The sequence below is a fragment of the Mercenaria mercenaria genome, chromosome 15 (genome assembly GCF_021730395.1).
Source record: "Mercenaria mercenaria strain notata chromosome 15, MADL_Memer_1, whole genome shotgun sequence".
Taxonomy (NCBI): domain Eukaryota; kingdom Metazoa; phylum Mollusca; class Bivalvia; order Venerida; family Veneridae; genus Mercenaria; species Mercenaria mercenaria.
The window spans coordinates 57389331-57410182 of record NC_069375.1 but is presented as its reverse complement, the minus strand read 5'-3'; the positions used below and the strand labels follow the sequence as shown (position 1 = coordinate 57410182).

The 20852-nt window shown below is 35.7% G+C and overlaps 2 protein-coding genes across 2 annotated transcripts in view; one reads left to right on the top strand and one right to left on the bottom strand.

The window, feature by feature from the left end:
• Positions 1 to 1422: 1422 nt before the first annotated feature.
• LOC123555645 (uncharacterized protein y4mH-like) lies at positions 1423 to 11887 on the bottom strand. The gene is given in 9 exon segments (XM_053525326.1): positions 1423 to 1746; positions 2282 to 2348; positions 4498 to 4611; positions 4812 to 4859; positions 5863 to 5983; positions 5985 to 6018; positions 7241 to 7317; positions 7594 to 7752; positions 11738 to 11887. Coding segments are annotated over 9 exon segments (834 nt in total). The 5' UTR covers positions 11763 to 11887; the 3' UTR covers positions 1423 to 1557.
• Positions 11888 to 11968: 81 nt separating this feature from the next.
• Positions 11969 to 20852, top strand: part of LOC123555637 (nonsense-mediated mRNA decay factor SMG7-like) — a 67678-nt gene continuing 58794 nt past the window's right edge. Inside the window, exons 1-8 of the mRNA XM_045346233.2 lie at positions 11969 to 12086; positions 13797 to 13828; positions 14598 to 14715; positions 15890 to 15950; positions 16676 to 16747; positions 18587 to 18665; positions 18918 to 19010; positions 20475 to 20546. Of these exons, the coding sequence (XP_045202168.2) occupies positions 12061 to 12086; positions 13797 to 13828; positions 14598 to 14715; positions 15890 to 15950; positions 16676 to 16747; positions 18587 to 18665; positions 18918 to 19010; positions 20475 to 20546 (553 nt within the window). The 5' untranslated portion in view covers positions 11969 to 12060. The remainder of the gene's footprint in view (positions 12087 to 13796; positions 13829 to 14597; positions 14716 to 15889; positions 15951 to 16675; positions 16748 to 18586; positions 18666 to 18917; positions 19011 to 20474; positions 20547 to 20852) is intronic.

Genomic DNA, 20852 nt, shown 5'->3' with positions numbered 1-20852 from the left:
TTCTCATGGCACGGCTCATATTTGAACATTAGGAGAAAATGTTATCTATGTATACAATATATATCTTAACTGACTCCATTTTCAAATGAGCCAATATGAGACAAATCAGAGACAATATAAAATAATCAGGGTCATTACGAGAAAACAGGACGATACGAGATTCGTGTATTTCTACTGGTTGAGATACAGGAGGCCACTACGGAGTTGCATAAAAAATTACAATCAATCAAGCGAATTTCGTATTGGCCTTATTAGTTGTCGTCTTGGGCCAATACAAACAAACTAAGACAAATAACAAGGCCAATATGAAATCATATGATAAATAACATTGTAATAATATAAGTAGATGAGGTGACAATGTATAAAAATATTACATAGATAAATAAATAAATAAACAAATGAATGAATAAAGAACCAAAAAATAATGTCAAATGTAATGAGAGTTTCAGATTAAGTATTCAAATACATGGGAGTAATGATCACTATTCTTAAATGTAAGAATTATAACTTTTTTATTTCAACAAAGACTTAGACTACCGTTATTTATTACAATATGGTTCATTTGTTTCCATCGCAACCGTATTTTATCATAGCAACAAAATAAAACGACGTGCATATTCATATATGTTATCTATTTATGTATTAAGTTTAGCGAAAATGTTCTTGTCGTAGGATCCTACTTTGTGTAACGGACGGACTGGCGGACGAACACACCGGCAGGTGAATTATAAATTTGATCGTAAAGAAAATAAACGTCTGGGCTATTCCGACTAGGCACCAAACATGTTTATGAATAAAAAAAAAACCTTGACACTTAGAAAAAATATCAGTATAGGGATAGTTCTTGAAAAAAAAATGGAATCCGAGTGGTCTTGGTTTATAAATTATGTAGTTTAGGTTTTATTTCAGGCATGGGTGGACACGTGTGTAGAACCATTTACCTTCACATGAATAACTGTACTCCCTAGATGAGGTTTCGAACCCGCAGGGATGCATGATCAGCGACCGTAACCACTCGGTCATGGAGCTACATTGTCAAAAAAAGAAGAGAAAAAGCTCATATGCAGAGACTGTATTTATGAAAAATGCGTCAGTTAAAAGCTACTGTATTTTCAGCTTTATGATAACATTGGGTACGACTTGACGTCAGAACCTAGAATAGTAATGCGTTTTGTTTGTCTAGTAATGAACCGGTTGGTTGATCAACCGAGGAGGCCGTGGGTCCGGCACACACTGACGACCTCTTCATAAAACAACAGTACTGTACTAGAAGGTAATTACAATAAGGGTCAATCTTTCCTCACAATCTAGCTAACTAGTACAATTCAAATATTCATAAATTGTTCAAGATGGACCACTTTCATCGCCTTACACATAACATAGCGATGTTTTACCGCTTTTGAATTAAATAAAACAACGATATACAGAAAATAATGTTTTAATTTCATATGTCATGTCACTATGAAAATACTGATGGTAAAATGTACAGAACTATCCCCAATTACCCACGAAAAGTTCATGCAAATAATGCGCACATCACGAAAATGGCATTATTCGTCAGATATCTAGATTATAAAATTTTATCGCATTTTCTCGGAATATTTTTCTCTGGTCCGCTTCTTCTAACTTCGACAGTAACTTCCGTATCAAAGAGAGATTTTCTGTGTACGTTGCATCTGCCATCTCGAAAACTGGCCAGTCGGAACCAAAAATACACCTGTCCGGTCCAAATATCGTCAAAACGTGCTGCAATTAATAAAATCTTCACACATTATAATGAACAGTAAATTATATGTTACCTAAACAAAATATACGGAAGCTCCGAGGTGACAAGTGTGCGATATTTTTTATCTCGTGGCCACCATGCAGAGAACTCCCACTCATTTCCATCGCACAAGATAAGTATCTCGTGGCCAAGAAGTGCTGAAAGGCCAACCAGCGATGTCACACAGCAGGTATCAACAAAGTGCTGTTAATGAATTCAATATGCTCTTAAAGTTGACAGTTTCTCTGGAAACTACATATTATTTCTACACATTGGCGGTCATCTTGGAAGTCATATTGGAAAACTTGATATGATTCAAAAGTGCTTGTAACACTTTTCATAATAAATATACATAAGCTTATTTGATAAAAAAAAAAAAGAATCTGAATAAACGGTGTGCAAGTTCTTTGCTCTTTTTCATTGATGCATTGTGGCACCTTAAAACCGTAAAAATGTTAAAGATCATTATATCGAACAAAACTTTCTATATGTACATAATATGATAAATATACATACGTCTATGAACGGCTGAAAGTCAATTTGTTTCCATGTTTCTGGCTGTTGTTCTGAAATCAATCCAGATCTGTGAAAATAAAAACATTCACATGTATTTTGTTTGGTAAAAATGAAATATAGTTAAAAAGAAAGAAGTGAAACCAATGATTGCTGTAGGATAGCTGTAGGATTGTCCATTATTTAAGTAAATTGACCTTTCATTATACTACGATACTAAGACACCCTACCTTTGTTTTTACTTAGGGGGCGTCCGGGTAAATTCGGACGATTTTTAACAGTTCGAGTTTGACAGGTTGCTGTGTAGGTAATTTTGATTCGCTGCTTAACAAACCCAAGCAGTAAGGAGAAAGAATATCTACAGATGCGATATCCAATCATATTTAGCTTTGTAATCTGAAAATGTTGTCAAACAATCGATTTCATTGGCCCTGCCCTCAGTCGGCATAACTCGGACGAGGTAGGAAAATTCGGACACATTGTAGGAATAATTCGGACACTAAAATTGTTTTTAAAAAGTAAAATTCAAACATCTGAAAAATATAGATATTCATTATTATTGATATGCAGTCAAACCTGTCTATAAAGACCACCCTCGGGAGAATCTTTATTAGGAGGTGGCCTATATTCACAGGTTAAAATACACTGTTAATGTTAAAAATGGGAAACAAAGTATGCAGTCTTTAGAGCCAGGTGGTCTCTGTTCAGAGGTGGTTTTTAACACAGGTTTGACTGTAACTGTTTTGGTCAAAAATCGAAAACAACGTAGTACAGGGAGTCTGCACTGTCCCTTAAAATTGCATGTTCGAATTTTTCCTACTACAAGAAAACTAGTGTTTTAACTCGGACACTTGAACTTTTGCCTTATTTTAGACAATCCTTTGATTTTTGGGGAAGCAACAGATATCATTGAGTTTTTAACATATTTATCTTCCATTCTGAATACATATTTAAAAGCAATAGTATGATATCATGCCTGATACATGAATTGAATCCTCTTCGAAAACTTCCCGCCTTCAAAGATATCTTTTGTTGTTCGCAGAAAGTATGAGTACTACGTCATTACTTCAGTTGTTACTTTCTATCCGATATTAAAACGTTTTGTGACTTGATTGTATTTTAACAGAGACATATCAATTTCACAAAAGAGACATAAATTAGCCTTATCGGATGTGAGAACATATAATTATAGATTTGACTTCAAAACTGTACGAATTTTGCCGATGTCCGAATTTACCCGGACACCCCCTAGATATTACTTGAACATGTCCCTAATATTGGACACGAACGCGTACTAGAAGTACGCAGCAAGAATCATAAAAGCAGACTCGTTTGTTGCGTCTGTTTTGTGAGGTACACTCCTCACACTCCCCAGCACCGACTTAAGCAGAATAATACTACAGTAAAAATGAATGTTCTCCATAAATCACAGTGGTTTAGAAAATACAGTAACACTGGACCCAAGAACGGGAATGGTTCTTTACTCTTAAAGACCGGTCCAGTGATAGTTAACGGAATCTTTGGAAAACTATGTCAAATACAGTACAAACGTGAAGTCAAATAAAATTCAAAGGAAGTGATCAGCAATAATACTAATGATACTTACTAGGGCACCATATAGACATAAATAACATTAATAAACGGCATTTTATAGACAATGATAGGTCTATCTGTTTTAAAGTTTTTAACTTTATGATAATCTTCTAGAGGCATGCACGTTCAGACCAAGCCCTTCATTGTTAAGCATACTGACTTTAAAACTATTGCCTCCTCCTCCCTCCTCTGCTGGTTCAAAACTAGCAAAACAAGTTAGTGTCAAAATACTTTATGTGACAGCACAATTGCACCCGCCCGTACTTGAAGTAATTCAAGCCCAGAAGTTTTCCCTTAACAACATAGCAGAAGCCGTAAAATTTTGAATTTGAGTTCAGTGCAAGAAGTACCATCTGAATATAACAGAAAAAAAAGTCAAATAATGCACAACTTTGTACGAAACTAAAGCCGACTTCGTTTGCTCGAATTCAGATTATTTGAACACCACCCTTCGCTCAAACACATCATCTGGTCCCAGTAGAATGCCTGTATATTATATACTGTTCAAAGACTCGATCTGTCGATACCTCGATCAAATGTCAACAGTCCCGTTGAATTCGAGCGACTGAAGTTTGAATAGGAAACTAACATACATGCTCTCTTCTGCTAGTATCGTAAACGCTTACATTTTACAAGAAACGTTTGGAGACTTTGCTATTTCCGCCATATCCTCTTTCCAGCCGTCCAGTTTCCCTGTCATGACTGGTGGTTTTGCTATATGGTTGATGATGAACTTCGTACTGAAAAGTTTTGCTTAAAAAATTATCAACTTCTTTCTTGCATTAAGTCAAACAAAAATGGACCTAACAATTACAAATACACAAACATCGAGTAATGCATTTTTAAATATGAAATCGAAATTTCAATATGACCAGCAACGAAAAAATTGAAGGATTTAAGCAATATATACTGAAATAAAAAAAAAGGTTTAATTTCTTACTTTTGGTGCTTGGAGACAACGTCCGGAATATATTTCAAATGGTGGGGTCTGAAAAGAAAAAACGGTGATTTAATTTTGCTCGAATCAGTTAACATCAAACAGATTTAAACATGTCAAATTTCGGTCAACATTATACACAATTATCGAATGGCTTGCCGATCAATAGTCAATGCTAATACCCGAGATCGAACGAGGGGCAAAAGTGTTCACTATTGACCGGCAAGCAACCCAGAAAGTGTTTCATTACAAGACACAACAAAATTATTTTCACAATTTTATTTTTTAGATTTTTGCCTCGTTAGTCCAGTAAACATTGGTTGAATATAGACCGGCCATACAGCACAAACTATGAACCGCTGTTAAATATATTTAGGAGTCTTGTAATAATTAGTTTTTGTAATGAAGGTCAACATAAGTATATATTGACTCAAACGTGACTGTATATTGTATAGTATAATGCATATTCAGTCAAAGGCCTTCTATGACAAGTTTAACTATTTCAAAAAGTCAGTCACAGGCCATCTATGACAAGTTTAACCTTCTGAAAAAAAGTCCGTTTATTACTGTTAAACAAACAGAATGGTCATTACATGTTGTCCTTTTGTTTTGTTTGTAATCAAAAAGAAAATATGTTTCAATTTGAAAATATTTTCGAGACTTCCGTTTTTGCTTATTCTCTAAGAGGCAAATCAAGCGCGCTATTTTTCCCTCACCATCATAAATTAATGCTACCGATTAGCTGCTGTCTAACTTTCTATAGGGTTCCTAGCTTGCCATCGGCGTTTTCGCACCATTTGAAAACTGCAGTCCTTTTCGTTTTAAAACACAATTTCTATTGTAATACCGAACACTCGTGCAGAGCCCGGGAAATGTATCCATGTATACGCCATATAACATGTAGTGCCGTAGCTATGCCATCTCGACGATGTTTATAAGTAAGCAAGATATTATTTTTGGAACAGACATACCATGGACACCAGAATTTCTGCCTTGATGTCTTTGAGCTATTTACTATATCCCTAGGAAATGAAAGAAAACACACTTATGTTACCTGACAAGTACATCATATGATATGTCATGTTTGCCGAGGATATCTAGCCCCTGACTGACGTCATCGCGTGCTATCCAATCATCTTTTTCCATATCCAGAATATGTCTGACTCCTTTCAACAGTCCCAGGCTTCAATGTCTGTATCATCTCCTCTAACTGCCAATTTTTAAAATGAATGAAGATTAGATTTAAACAAAGTAAGCGTTACCTACTGCAGACTACATCTGTTTTATTAGTATATTTTATTACATGACTACCTGAGCCGTGCCATGGGAAAACCAACATAGTGGGTATGCGACCAGCATGGATCCAGACCAGCCTGCGCATCCGTTGTTCGCTAATAGTTTCTCCAATTCCAATAGGCTTTAAAAGCGAACAGCATGGATCCTGACCAGACTGCGCGGATGCGCAGGCTGGTCTGGATCCATGCTGGTCGCATACCCACTATGTTGGTTTTCCCATGGCGCGGCTCACCTATAAATACTAATAATTCTATGCTGTTATCGTATTGCTTTATGCATTATCACATTATCATAACGGGCCCCAAGCGCCATCATCGACAATGCTCCTAGCATTAGTGCGAGATTTACTTCCGTTGAAAGAAATGACGTCATGACGTTTCACAGAGGCAAAAACAGATAATAGTTCAGTTTTAGCTTGAAGCGTAGCGTATATTCAAATGTACTAGCCTAAGAAGGTTGAAAGTATTGCCAGTAGATGTTAGTACCCATAAAAATGGTAATATAATATATTATAACAAAAAAAAGCATTTTCTCCTCTGTGGCCGATAATACTTTCAGTAAGTCAAACGACTCAGTTTGGCAAAACACAGCTTGACCAAATTCACTTTTAGTTTTATTCCACTTAAGTTCATTATGGTTATCTAACTTTAAATGTTGAAGATTTAAAGTTAAAAGGAAAATTTGTTGTGCAGTCAGAGGTATATGGATGTAAAGTAGAGGTGAATTCGTTGTGATATATAGTTGTCACAAACTGAACAAACTAAAGAATATGCAACAATTCGAAAAGTACAAAAAACCCGAGTTGAAATTATTGTAAAATATACTTATTATCTCCCATGTACGCATGCATGACATTTTCCTCGAGCGCGTAACATACTATTTCTCGAAAGCGCAAAATATACCAACTCCTAGACATATGTGCAAGACACACTATTTTGTGTGTAGGCATAGCCATTGGAAGTTACTAGTTTAAAGTGACGTCTAAAGAATAAACATTAATTAAGACATATGATGATATATTGTGCAATACATACGGTCACATATAAAATAACATAAACAATTCTATCTGAAATTAACTTATTTTCTGGAAATGGAAATATTTTTTGTGTGAAAATAAATTTGTTTTATCACGTTACCTTTGGGCTTGTTATGTCGAGACCAGCTACGACACCTTTAATAATGCTGTGACGTGTTGCCATGTCCATAACCCATTCTTTTAAATGATACACAGAATTTACATGTAAACGGAAAGCAGATGTATAGAACGCCAACACTATCTTATAAGTAATAATAATATAGAAATAAAATAATGAATACCGAATTTTAGATATTAGTACTTTTTGTGCGTTACTATTTGTTTTATCTATTTTCAAATATGGTTTAACATCAAAATAACTGCTAAAATATATTCTATATCTATATATACATGTGTGCTTTAATTGTTCTGTTATGTGTAAGTATCATAAAACTTAAATACAACCAGACCTACCAGCCTCTTCCACGCTGCCGTTAAGACATTGCACGAAAATTGCGTGTTTTACCGGTGTCCCTTCCACAGCGCTCTCTAGCCCACAAGGATAGTAGTCCTTGTATATCTTCATATCTGGCGTAGGCCACGGATAGGAAAACTTCTGCAGCGCCCATACATCTGTAAGATGGAAAAGATTGAAAATAACATTTGAAAAGTACGATATACAGAAAAAAACATGATGAAATCTGAAATTTCTGTTAGAAGTGTATATATATCTAAATTTTCGCGAAGGTTTCCTTTTGCAATTCGTATGTTTGCGTAAAAAAATAAGATTAATTTTAGTATAAACAGTATTTATTTCAGTATGGATTTGCAAATGAACAAACACATACAATCATAAATGTATTTCTAAGGATACGTATATTCATCTGCTATGAGTCTTTTTTTTTCAGGCATGGTGTAAAATTATTCAAGGTATCTTCAAAATCCAAAGAGATGACCGAAACGTTCGCAGAATAAAAATACTATCAATTTCTTTTTGTAGTGTACTTCTGTCTGATTAAAGTATGTTTAAATTGAAATGTATGACTCTTAATTTATAGGTTCCTCCATGCACGGCAGGCGACAGATAGACAGAACGGGCTCTCACTGCAAAAGATCATTTATAACATTATGAAAAGTAGGAATCTTGGCAATATCACAAACATATAGCACGCATGCTTTCATTTCCCTGTATTATAGCATACTCAAATAAAAGCATTTTTAAGAACTTTTACCAATTCTTATCAGAACTCAGCAGGATGTGTTAATCTGTTCGGTCTTTTTTTCTTTCTATATGTCTGTCTGTCTGTCCGTCTCTCTTTCTCTCAGTCTCTTCTTTTTGGAAGAAAAAAATGGCATCTTTAAGCGGACGCTAATGTATAAACCCTACTATGGCTAATATCTTTACGAATAGCACAGGCAGTTTCTCTCAATAGATACGACGGAATTTTAGTCTATATACATGTACAATTGAACTAAACTTGCAGATATCTAATCAGTTCATTGTATGCTATTGTAATGCATCATGACGCATACTAAATAGTATACGTCCACCATTTATTCATAAACTGTAATTAAAATATGCATTTTTGTTTGTTTCTTATTTCTCTAAAATCCGTTCTCTCATTACACGATGGATGTTTATCGAAAGCAAACTGTCCGCTCTAAATCCCAGCCTTATTTCTAAGACAGTGATTTATTTTACATATCTGAAAGAAACTAGATCTAGAACGTGCAATTTTATCGAATGCGTACACATTTATTTATATATATTATTTTCAAATGTGAGTGTATGTCGGCAAAAAAAGATGATATATACGCTTGCAAATGATAATATTCAGAGTGCAATTTGTATCAATTTCAAGCGTCTTTGCGATTCACAAGTTAACCTTCTTCATATCATTTTCCTATCTAAAACGAATCTTTTGAAGTAGGCTATATGAAAGGTATGGTGGCTGATTTCTGCCATTTCGCGTTTTCGCCCCGCGACCCCGCCGAGCGAAAACACGAGAATTAAGAAGTTAAAATGGCGGGGGCGCGGGGCGAAAACTCGCTATTTAGCGGGGGCGCGGAGCGAAAATACGATAATTAGCGGGGTCGCCGGACGAGAATTAGTAACTGGTATGTCGGGGACACGTGGCGAAAACACGATAATTAGCGCTGCTTAAACGCCGAGTTTTCGCACCGCGCCCCCGACATTCCAGTTCCTAAATCTCTCCTCTCGACCCCGCTGATTATCGTGTTTTCGCTTCGCGCCCCTGCTAAATAGCGAGTTTTCGCCCCGCGACCCCGCCGAGCGAAAACACGAAAATTAACAAGATAAAATGGCGGGGGCGCCAGGCGAAAACTCGCTATTTAGCAGGGGCGCGAAGCGAAAACACGATAATTAGCGGGGGCGTTTAAGCAGCGCTAATTATCGTGTTTTCGTCTCGCGCCCCCGACATACCAGTTACTAAATCTCGCCCCGCGACCCCGCTAAACATCGTCTTTTAGCTCCGCACCCCCGCTAAATAGCGAGTTTTCGCCCCGCGCCCCCGCCATTTTAACTTGTTGATTCTCGTGTTTTCGCTCGGCGGGGTCGCGGGGCTTAAACGCGAAATGGCAGAAATCAGCCACCATAGAAAGGAGTATAAACCTTAAACGGCCTTGATGATAAAGAATACAGATGCATTTGAACATTAAATACAAACAAAGTGACGGTATATTTTTTTACTTCTTCTAAACTTATAACAAAACCAGTTGCTTGTTAAGCAGATATTCATCAATCTTGACCAGTGAATGACCTAGATATTACTGTTATAATTACATTAAACTTATCATCTGATGATATCCATTTATAATGCATTACATATATATAGTAAGGATCATTTGTTGAAATTGTTCTAATTGTTCAGTTACTAAGTAATCAAAACTTACTATATTTACTCGGTTGTTGTCAAGGTTTAGAAGTATGTTACGCACTCTGAACAAACATAATTTATAATATATGCAAATTCAACCTGAAATCATTAAATTCGCACTCTTCTGTTTGCTAAATGGATATGAATTTCATCTTAATGCGTGTGTAGTACTTTTATCGGTTACGGTTGTCTCGAAACAGTGCATGTATATTGTTTGTATATTGTGTGCGTGTGTGTATTTTAGCTTACTTATACTTAACCAGACAATGTTAAATAAATATTGAGATGGACATTCAAAGCCATACATCACAAGTAGGACTGTAAAACTATAAAATAAAGACATACAAATATATAATTATTTAAAGACAATACAAACTGGGAAAACAACATAACAACGCATAAGAAAAAATAAATGTTGATATGGTGAAACACATGCTCAACAACATATAGTGACTATAACCGCAACCCTTAACCCATAACCGCAACCCATACCTTAGCGAAAAAACAAACAGACAAAGTGCATTTTATGTCAATGCAGTTATCCACTTTTGCCCCTAGACGACGGATATAAAAGCATAGCCATAAACGCAAGAAGACACTCCGCTTTCAGAATGTCCACCGTTCTTTCAGAGCACCCGTACATTAGACCAACTATATATCGCCTGACTGTTAATAATCAAGTTGGTGGATTTGGGATTCTTGTACTCCACTATATAATCGTGACTGATTGCGTGCAGGGTACCACGTGTAGTCTAGATGAGAGAGGGTGTTCAAACAGTGAAACACTAATCCTGCATTAACAGTCAGGAGTGTAACTGTTTAAAGTTATCGCAGTTTATAACCCATTTGAGTTATTGCTTATACTTTCATAACTTAATGTTTCAGTTATCATAAAATATTATAAAGCCCTCCTGTGCCAATTCCATATTTTGAATGTGACTAATGCTATTATTACCTGAATCCTTGACGTTTTATCTTTCCAGCTCTGCAGTAAAAAAATTTACGCATGGCTGATAAAGTTTTACGCAAGAGTTTTAAAGCTATAAAACTCTTAACATCCCATTATGCTTATCAGGTCATGATCAGACTAAAAGAGAATTTGATTAATCACAGTTTGCTACTAATTTCACTATAAAGGTCACTTTGTAAGAAGAGCAAAAAGACTTTTATTGAATAACTTACCCGAGTTAACAATATTTTATAACTAATACAGGTTATAAAATGCTTGAAAAAGTAACTGAAATAGGTTACAAAACTTAAAACAGTTACACCCCTGACTGATTAATGTAACTTAAACATAACGACTTATGGTAGTAACAATCCTGTATCTATAAGCTTCCAGAAAGATGACTTTATTCATTATCAAACTGCAGATGTTTGCCATGACCATAACAACACAGGCACGCGTAGGCCTATCGTACCTGGGACGAAAAAAAATGACCAGATTGATATAAATCCTGTATTTATCTTAAATGTGACCAAAAAGAAACAATACACAGTGAAATATCAGCCCCCTTCAAAAGATACATTTTTGATTGAATATACTGCATTTATTAGGCCTAATATGTTTTGCAGGGGGGCTCATATTTCACTATGTATTTTTCTTTTTGGACACATTTAAGATGAAAACAGGGTTTTATATAAGTCTGGTTATATTTAGTCCCAGGTCCGGTACTCGTGTCTGTGCATAACAAGTGACAAATAAAATAAATCAAACTTACGAAAATGTGTGTCGACAAATTCCATATTCGTTTGTTTACCACCGAACCGAATATATCACATGACCATCACGTGACCAAAGGAAGGGAGGCGGCATTGTAGATTAAATACAATATCAGAGTGTCTTCGGGTTTATGATTATTAATCTGGCAATTTTGCAAACTAAAGAATATTTGTGTTTTTATACTTATATTATAGTCATTTATTCTAAGTTAATGATTGGTAGTGAGGGACCAGTTCTTATCAATCGGAAATGGAAACAAAATGGCGATCACTTGACAGAAACAACACTGGGTCAGAAACTTAGCCAAAAGAACTCGTAAAGATGAGTTCAGTGGCCCAGATGTTAAGGTATTTCGAACAAGGAAATGTTAAACTTATTCTTTCGATCAGGTTTTTGCTGATAAAATCATTTGATCAAATGTATCGGCATGTTATTTTAAAGCAAACAACAGACATGAAAACTCTATGACAACTCAGAGTAACTAACTATAATTTCGGGTGAAAAAGTTTCGGATATTTGTTTTAGTTTCAGTAGAATTTGAAATAACTGAGTGTGTACAATTCATCCTAATCAGGATAGTAGGCTGTGAAATAACATAAAGCATACTTTTTCCAAACCATTGTTTTTGTTTAGAAATTACAAAAGATTTAAGACACACCCTTTGATTGCTGACTCAACAGACAACACATGCGGGTTGAGTCAGTTCAATGAAATTGGTGTGAACAATTAGGCTTCAAATATTTTTTGTTTGAAATTGCCTTAAAATTATATTCCCCTCATATGTCTACTGATAAAATGCAGGTTTTATTGCTGCAGATAGTCCTTGTTTCTGCTGTTACAGCTTACATAACTGAAATACTGTTGTTGTTGTTGTTAATCATCTTTGGTCCTGAAGTTCATTACGATAACTGACTCCAATGAATACGTGTACTGTTGTGCTCCACTCAATACTGTATTTGCTAGATACTTTGACCACACAATGAAGTAGATTGTATTGAAAGTTTAACTAAATAATACACCTCAAGATCACTTTTGATAGGTGAAATATTCAACAAAATGCATCCACAGACATATGTTTCTGTTGTATGCACAAAAGAAAGGCTATGTGGTCATCAAGATATTGGGGTTTCTGCTTGAAGAGCTGATTTTAGAAATATGACTGACATTTTATTAAAAAACATTAACTGTAAAATGAAGTCCTGACCATGTTGGGTCTAAACACTAAATGTCAGAGCAAGCCCGAGGGAAAAGCTTGACAGCATCTGTATTTCTATAAAGAAAATTTCATATACTGCCTCTGTAGCTTAGTAGCAGAGTACCCACTTACAGTGTGGGAAGTCATTGGTTCATTCTTTGTCCAAGTCATGCCGAAGATGCAAAAAATGGTACTACTAGTAGCTTCCTTAGCTTGGCATTCAGAAGTAAGAGGGTAGTTCTTTGATTGGTCAGCCTGATGTCGGTATAATGTGACTGAGTGGAATTTCATGTCTTTGACATGATTTCCAGTGAAGCATGACTATGAAATTAGGCATTGTACTCACTGCTACAAATAAACACTGAAAAATAGGTAAAAAAATAGATACAGTGTGTGTGAATTAAGTTTGCAGGCTTTTTTCCCCCTTCTATATTAAGGGCTGTTAATAGGCCCTTTCCCCTCAGAAAATTTCTTTTAAATCATGCAGATTTCCCCAAAAATTGACTTTGCATCAGGTTTTTTTATTCCCCTTTGCCCAAATACCGAGCCATATTTTTCTCCAAAGCACAGGCCTGGGCCCCTTCCCCTCCTGGTAAAAAAAAACCTGGTGTAACATTGATCTGTTAAAACAGTGTCATATCATTTCTATTCTGAAACATCTTTTATATAAAGAAAAAGATCAAATGTAGTAGCACTCTTTGCCTGCACCTCTGTGGCACCAAATAATATATCAATGTGATATCAAATTTCTTTGTTTTAAAGGAAATGTGCATGAATTTTCCATGTTAGAATTGAAATTCCACTGTACTTGCAAGTTCCAATTCACAACACATCATTATTCATTAATGTTTATTTATTTCAGACAAGCAGAGGCCCTCAAGGCAAGTGTATCTGGTATGTATAAAAGTTTGAGGTTCTTTTTTAATTCTGTAAAAATTATTATCTATAGGATATTGGTGTATTTGAATATACAAGCTATGGACAATGAAATTTATTTTTCCACGAGGCTTTAAACTGCTGAATTGTTTTGTGTCACAAAAATATAATAATTTAGCATGATACAGTTGTACAATTTTATAATTTTTAACTTTCAAACATTACAGATCATTTCTCTGTAAACAACTGAAAATATCAAGCATAAACCAGACCACGGAATTGTTACTGTGTAGTTATAAATCACATAAGCTAAAAAGCAAGGGGTGAGATCCAGAAATCAGATAGAGTACAAACTACATGGACAATTGTAAATTATCATGTCAGATTTCTGTTTATCTCTCAAGTTGCCAGCAAAAAAAAAACTTTCTTTCTCACAGAATTCTTATATAAAATATTCTTTTTAATTTTAGTGGTATTTTCTTGTTGATAATAAGATTTTAATATAATTCTGAAAAAGTCAAAGTTCTTTAAAATGCAACAGTTAAGAAACTTTCATTAAAATTAGAGAGAAAACTCCCGCTAAAATTTAAAATATTGTGTTGAACAATTTAGATCTATTTTATCAATAAACATGATTTTGCTAAATGTAAGTGTAATTAATCAGAGTAAAATGCAGTTACTGTAATGCTGTTCATTTGTTTGTTCTTTTCACAGATACTGGTGACCAGAGTTTTGTTATCTTACGAGTAAAAAGTAAAATGTTTTTATATAATATTTGTTTTCACAGATACCAGTAAAACCATATCCGAAACGTGGGTAATGAGACAAAAACTTGAAGATGTTTACAAGAAAATTCTCCTTACAGACCTGGAGTATGCTCTTGACAAGAAAGTGGAACAAGAACTGTAAGTTAACAAGGATATATGAGCCGTTCCATGGGAAAACCAACATAGTGGCTTTGCGACCAGCATGGATCCAGACCAGCCTGCGCATCTGCGCAGTCTGGTCAGGATCCATGCTGTTCGCTAACAGTTTCTCTAATTGCAATAGGCTTTGAAAGCGAACAGCATGGATCCTGACCAGACTGCGCAGATGCGCAGGCTGGTCTGGATCCATGCTGGTCGCAAAGCCACTATGTTGGTTTTCCCATGGCACGGCTCATATTAAGTTTAAATATATGTACTGATATTTTTCATTGATTATAAAAAAGGTTCTAACAACATGTTAACTATGTTTGTTGGCTGCTTTCTGGATGCTTGGTCAGATACGATGCCTTGGTAAGAGATGTAAGAGACTGCAGTTGAATTCCAGTTAGGTTTGGATTCAAACTTTAGACTGCAGATCAACATGTCACTCTTGTCTCACTTTTCCCGAGGAAATATGGAGTAGATATAAATTGGTGTCAGCTTAAAAGAGTTTTTCGATCTTCAAACTTTATTCTAGGATTATTCTAAGATTTTCATTATAGTTGATTTTTTTGTTGCTACTGAGGTAGAACAAGGGTCACTCTCATTGTGTTGTTCTTGGAAAAGGCATTTTATCATGATTGACGCAGGTGACCCAACTGTAAATTGGTACCACGGGACTTTTCATCAGGAAATTGGGAAAAGGCCTTGGCCTTTCAAATTTAAAGGTCTATGCCTTTTTAGATTACCAATGCTAGGGCAAATATTGTAAACTTTCAGTACACAGGATATGGCTAATTTACATCTTAAACATTATTTCCTTTAAGGTATTGTACCCCTAATAGTAATGTTTAAAAAATGGCATTTGCTTGGTATATTCTTAAAGTTGACCATGTTTCACACTGTGTTGCAAATTTTAAACAACTTTTACCGTACCGTTTTTTGTAAATTTTGTATAATTTATGGTATTTCCTCATGCTCAAGAAGAGACAAAATTCAGTGTGATGGCCACTATCTAAAACATCTGCAGAGAATTCATTACAGCATTAATTTTGCTAAAAGAAACAACAAAGGTAAACCAGTAAAGATGTGTTCTTATACATCACAGTATTAATTTGCAGTATTGGTGCCGTGACCAGGACATAATCATTGATCATTGTATTTACTCTTGTAGATGGAACCATGCTTTCAAGAATCAGATAAACAACTTACAGTCTCAAGCTAAAGATAAACAGGTAAGGCTGAAAACACTCTGAATATAAGCATCAGCAACATTAAATAGCTGACAATTTAAGTGCATATGAGAACCTTAAGTGAAAGGTCATAGAATGACAGATGATTTCTAACGTTTTAGGGGTCAGAAGGTTAAAGACTGAGAGGTTGAAAAAAGTGTCTGATCAGTAACTGGAGTATGCTTGAATCTGCAGGAGCCAATTTTCATTAGGATGATATCCTGTTGTCATTACATTGTAGGTGACCCCTAAGATAATAAACATAAAGTCAAAGGGCATTATGTACATGAGACTGAAAATTACACATCAAATTTGAAAGGCCATCATGATAGCGGGCATATATGTTGCACAAACAGCTGTTTTCAGTCCTCTACCGGTGGAACACCGAAGGGTACTATAAGAATGCCCTCTGTCCGTCTGTCCTTTCACAAATCTTGATCCTGCAGTTACTCGAAAAGTGTTCAAGCTAGGTTCATAAAACTTGGTATGTGAATAGAAGGCAATATTTAGATAATGCACGTACATGACTTATGCTTATGTCAAAGTCAAGGTCACTATTGAAAGTGAAGTAAAAATTGTTTCTGCTCCATAACTTTTAAATGCATTGATGGATTATGTTAGTACTACACACAAACGTTTTCCATGATGATACTTCAAAGTTCTTGTTGCATTTTTAAACACTCGATTATTACTGTTTTATGGTTTTAAAATATTAATTATGTTTTCAGAATGTCAAGAGAGCAGAAATTCAGGCCACACTTAACTTATTTTTGGAGACAGCCAGTGGTTTCTATCTTCAGGTAAGAAATTTATTTTTGAAAGGATCTATACAGTCATTTTAAATGAGGTTTATGATAAAGCTTGCATCGTTCATGAGACAAACATTTTAGAGTCAAAGCCATATATTTACATTGTTAATGCCTGGCAGTGTCATATGATATCAGAGGTGTTAACAAGTGGTACAAGTAGCTTCCTTGCTTAGCACTCAACATTAGGAGGATAGTCCTACAACTGGTCAGCTCAGTGTCAGTATAATGTGACTTGGTGGTGTATCATGTCCCGTGTCTGTGACATGATATTCCAATGAGGCAGCACTATAAAGATGGGCATTGTCCTCACTGCTATATGTAGACATCATCTTTTATATTACTGAAAAATTGTTGAAAAAGACTCTTTACCTAAACACACTCCCAAGACAAATGTTTCACTGTTTCATATGAAGCAAATTTTTCATTTTTATACGCCAGAAGGGACATATTATGTTATGACGCTGGTGTCCGTCTGTCTGTCCGTCCGTCTGTCCATTAGCAATTTCGTGTCCGCTCTGTAACTCTTGAACCCCTTGAAGGATTTCAAGGGAACTTTACACAAATGTTCACCACACCAAGACGATGTGCAGATCGCATGTTTTGGATGTCTCACTTCAAGGTCAAGGTCACACTTAGGAGTCAAAGGTCATATCAGTTTGTTTCGTGTCCACTCTGTAACTCTTGAACCCCTTGAAGGATTTCAAAGAAACTTGACACAAATGTTCACCACACCAAGACGACTTGCAGAGCGCATGTTCCGGATGACTTGCTTCAAGGTCAAGGTCACACTTAGGGGTCAAAAGTCATATCAGTTTGTTTCGTGTCCGCTCTGTAACTCTTGAACTGCTGGAAGGATTTCAAAGAAACTTGGCAGAAATGTTCACCACATTGTAACGATGTGCAGAGCGCATGTTCCGGATGACTCACTTCAAGGTCAAGGTCACACTTAAGGGTCAAAGGTCATTTATGACTTTGCTTTGTGTATATTGCTCTGCATTGCAGTGGTCTTGTTTTTATTTGGCAGATCTCTTTTTTGTACTTACAATATTTATTTTTTTTTTAATTACTTCCCTTTTATGTTACTATAAATAGCTTATTTTGAAACTTCTTTATTATTGGCCGTAGGGAAAAACCGAGACCACTTTTCTGTGGTACAACATGGATGGTACCTCCAATTTTAAGGTGTATTTTTACATACCTATACCTGATAAGGATTTTTTTGTAGACTTTGATTTTTTTTTTGTGGACTTAGATTTGTTTTTTGAAGTTTTCCTTTTATTGTTCCAGTCCTTTGGGGCTACAACAGTCAAGTTCTTAAAATTTTGCTCCAATCCTATGATGTAAGCCTTCGGGCGTATATTGCCCCGCATGGCGGCGCTCTTGTTAATTGTTCTTTGACATTCCATATTCATTTGAGAGTTAAAACTTCAAAGTCTGTTTTATGCCCCTGGCATCTACAGATGCGGGAGGCATATAGTGATTGTCCTGTCCGTTTGTCCATCCGTCTGTCCATACGAGATTAACCAAATGGGACCGTTTCGTCTAGCATCAATACTGCTTACAAGAATGAATTGATACTAATACAGATGTAACCTGTGATCATTCCTCATCTTCAAACATCACCTGACCTCAGTTTGACCTTGACCTCGTTTTGGAAAATCTATCGACAAGGATGCCACCAGGGGCATCAAGCATTTATTGAACGCAGCTCCTTGTTGTCTTAAAGTTGCTTATAAGATAAAAAGGTCGTCCCTTGTTCTTTTTCAGTATCATCAACAATTGTATAACTATACATTGTAAGTTTATAACATTTGTTTACTTATTTTTCAGTTTCTTCAGCTTCTGTGTACCACGTTCAAACTGGATCTGCCCTTCAGGAGAAAATCAGCTTTCTATGGTGTCATGAAAGGTTTGATATTTACAGTAGTTTTCATCCATGTCATATCAGTGGGTTGGTTATTTGCTTATTTGGTAACAGCAACAGACATTCTATGGGGCTTATTTCTGTCCTGAGATAGCTAGTTAACTTAGTGTGCTAATTTGACTTAATTATCCAAAAAGAGGTATGGCCATAATTCATTGCTATGGAGATAGCTGCAAATAGATCTTGATGATTTTGAATATTTTATCGTTAGTTGATGAATATTATATTTATTTGTAGAGAGAACACCTATGAAGCTAAAAGTAACTCCACCGAAGAAGAGCTCCTGTTTATATGTCTGTCAGCACTGTTTGGTACATCTTGGGGATATAGGTATGTTTTCTATTGTATAGTATATCTGAGAAAAGTAGTTATAGCTTTCCTAGTTTATGACATCTTGAGGACTGTGATAAGTCTATTCTGTAGAGTAGCAGAACTTTTAACATACAGTCGAAACTCGGTATCTCAAACTCACTTACCTCGAAATTCCGCTTAAGTCGAAGAATTTTTCAAGTCCTGTCAATTTTCCTTTTTTATATATGTAATTCAACTCCGGTTACGTCAGAATTTGACTTACCGAGACTCAGGATGTGTCGAAAGAGATTTTCAGTCCCGTCAGTAAAATTCAAGTGCATTGTAAACTCGGTAAGTCGAAGTGAGGAAAATATGCGATAAAATTTCACACATTTCATTGTGAATGTGGTTGGCTTTTTAACAACTGTCCATGTTTATTGCCTAACCAGAGAGCTGCGATGCCGACATATCAAAGGTGCAGCGATAATCAAAGTGAGATGATGTCATACTTATTTGCACGTGTCAAAATTATAATTGTTTGATGTAAACATTAGATTTCTGAATCAGCGGTCATTTGTTTTTGAGACGTTATGGAAATTGCTTTTAATTTAAACTAACGAATTAATTAGTTTGAACAGCTGGGATCTTTGATAAGGATTAATTAGAGGTAATCGCGATGAGAATGTATAAAAATTAACCTCAAGGGGGAATGTGTCATTCGTTCAAAATGTCAGATCGAAATGCTGTCAATCCTCTGGGAGAGAAACGTGGGACATGAAGGAACTTTGCTCAAAAACATTTGAGGTTAGTATCATTTTCATTTTTCAAAAAGAGAAAACTTTGGTAAACACAAACTGTACGGAATCGTGTACGTGTATAGTGCCGGCAGCGTATACACAGCATCACGGAAACAGCGTTTATTTTTTATTAAAACCTCTTAAATAAACCAACTTTTTTCATCATTTCGTCCATACGTCCCTTCTCATAACTCGAATTTCGGTTATCTCGAAATAAAAAGCACGGTCCCTTGAAATTCGAGATATCGAGTTTCGACTGTATATGGTTATATGACGTTCCATTTGCTCTTTGGAGTTTCATAGTTGGTAATATAGTGTTGTTGGCTATGCATTGTTGTTGATTACATGTTTGGAGATTCTGGCACGTATTACATTGGCCATTGTTTTATGTCAGTATTGTTTGCAAACAAACAACATTATCGGTGGCCAGGGCAACATTATTGGCAATCACAGCAACATTATTGGCGATGTTATGGACAAACACTGCAACGTAATTGACGAACATGGGTCGTGCCAATTCTAAACACTTCTGAATATTAAGAAGCAATATCAATGTCTTTTTGCAATTAAATTGCAAAATAGAATTATATCCAGTATATATGCAGTCTGTTGTCAGTTATTTTTCTGTCAACCCTTAACACAAAGTTTTCTTTATCATACATATGTCTTTTAGTTTTAATAGAAGATAAATATTTATGTATTGCAGCGAGGTATCGACAACAGATTGATCAAGCTCAAACATATTACTGGCATGCTGCATATCTTGTACCATTTAATGGTAAGTTCAAAAAATATGAGTAAACTGATATATATTTGAAAATAATGGTGTACCATCTGTCTTCCCTAAAATTGTTTTTAGCTCACCTGTCACAAAGTGACAAGGTGAGCTTTTGTGATCGCGCGGTGTCCGTCGTCCGTCGTGCGTCCGTCCGTGCGTCCGTCCGTAAACTTTTGCTTGTGACCACTCTGGAGGTCACATTTTTCATGGGATCTTTATGAAAATTGGTCAGAATGTTCATCTTGATGATATCTAGGTCAAGTTCGAAAGTGGGTCACGTGCCGTCAAAAACTAGGTCAGTAGGTC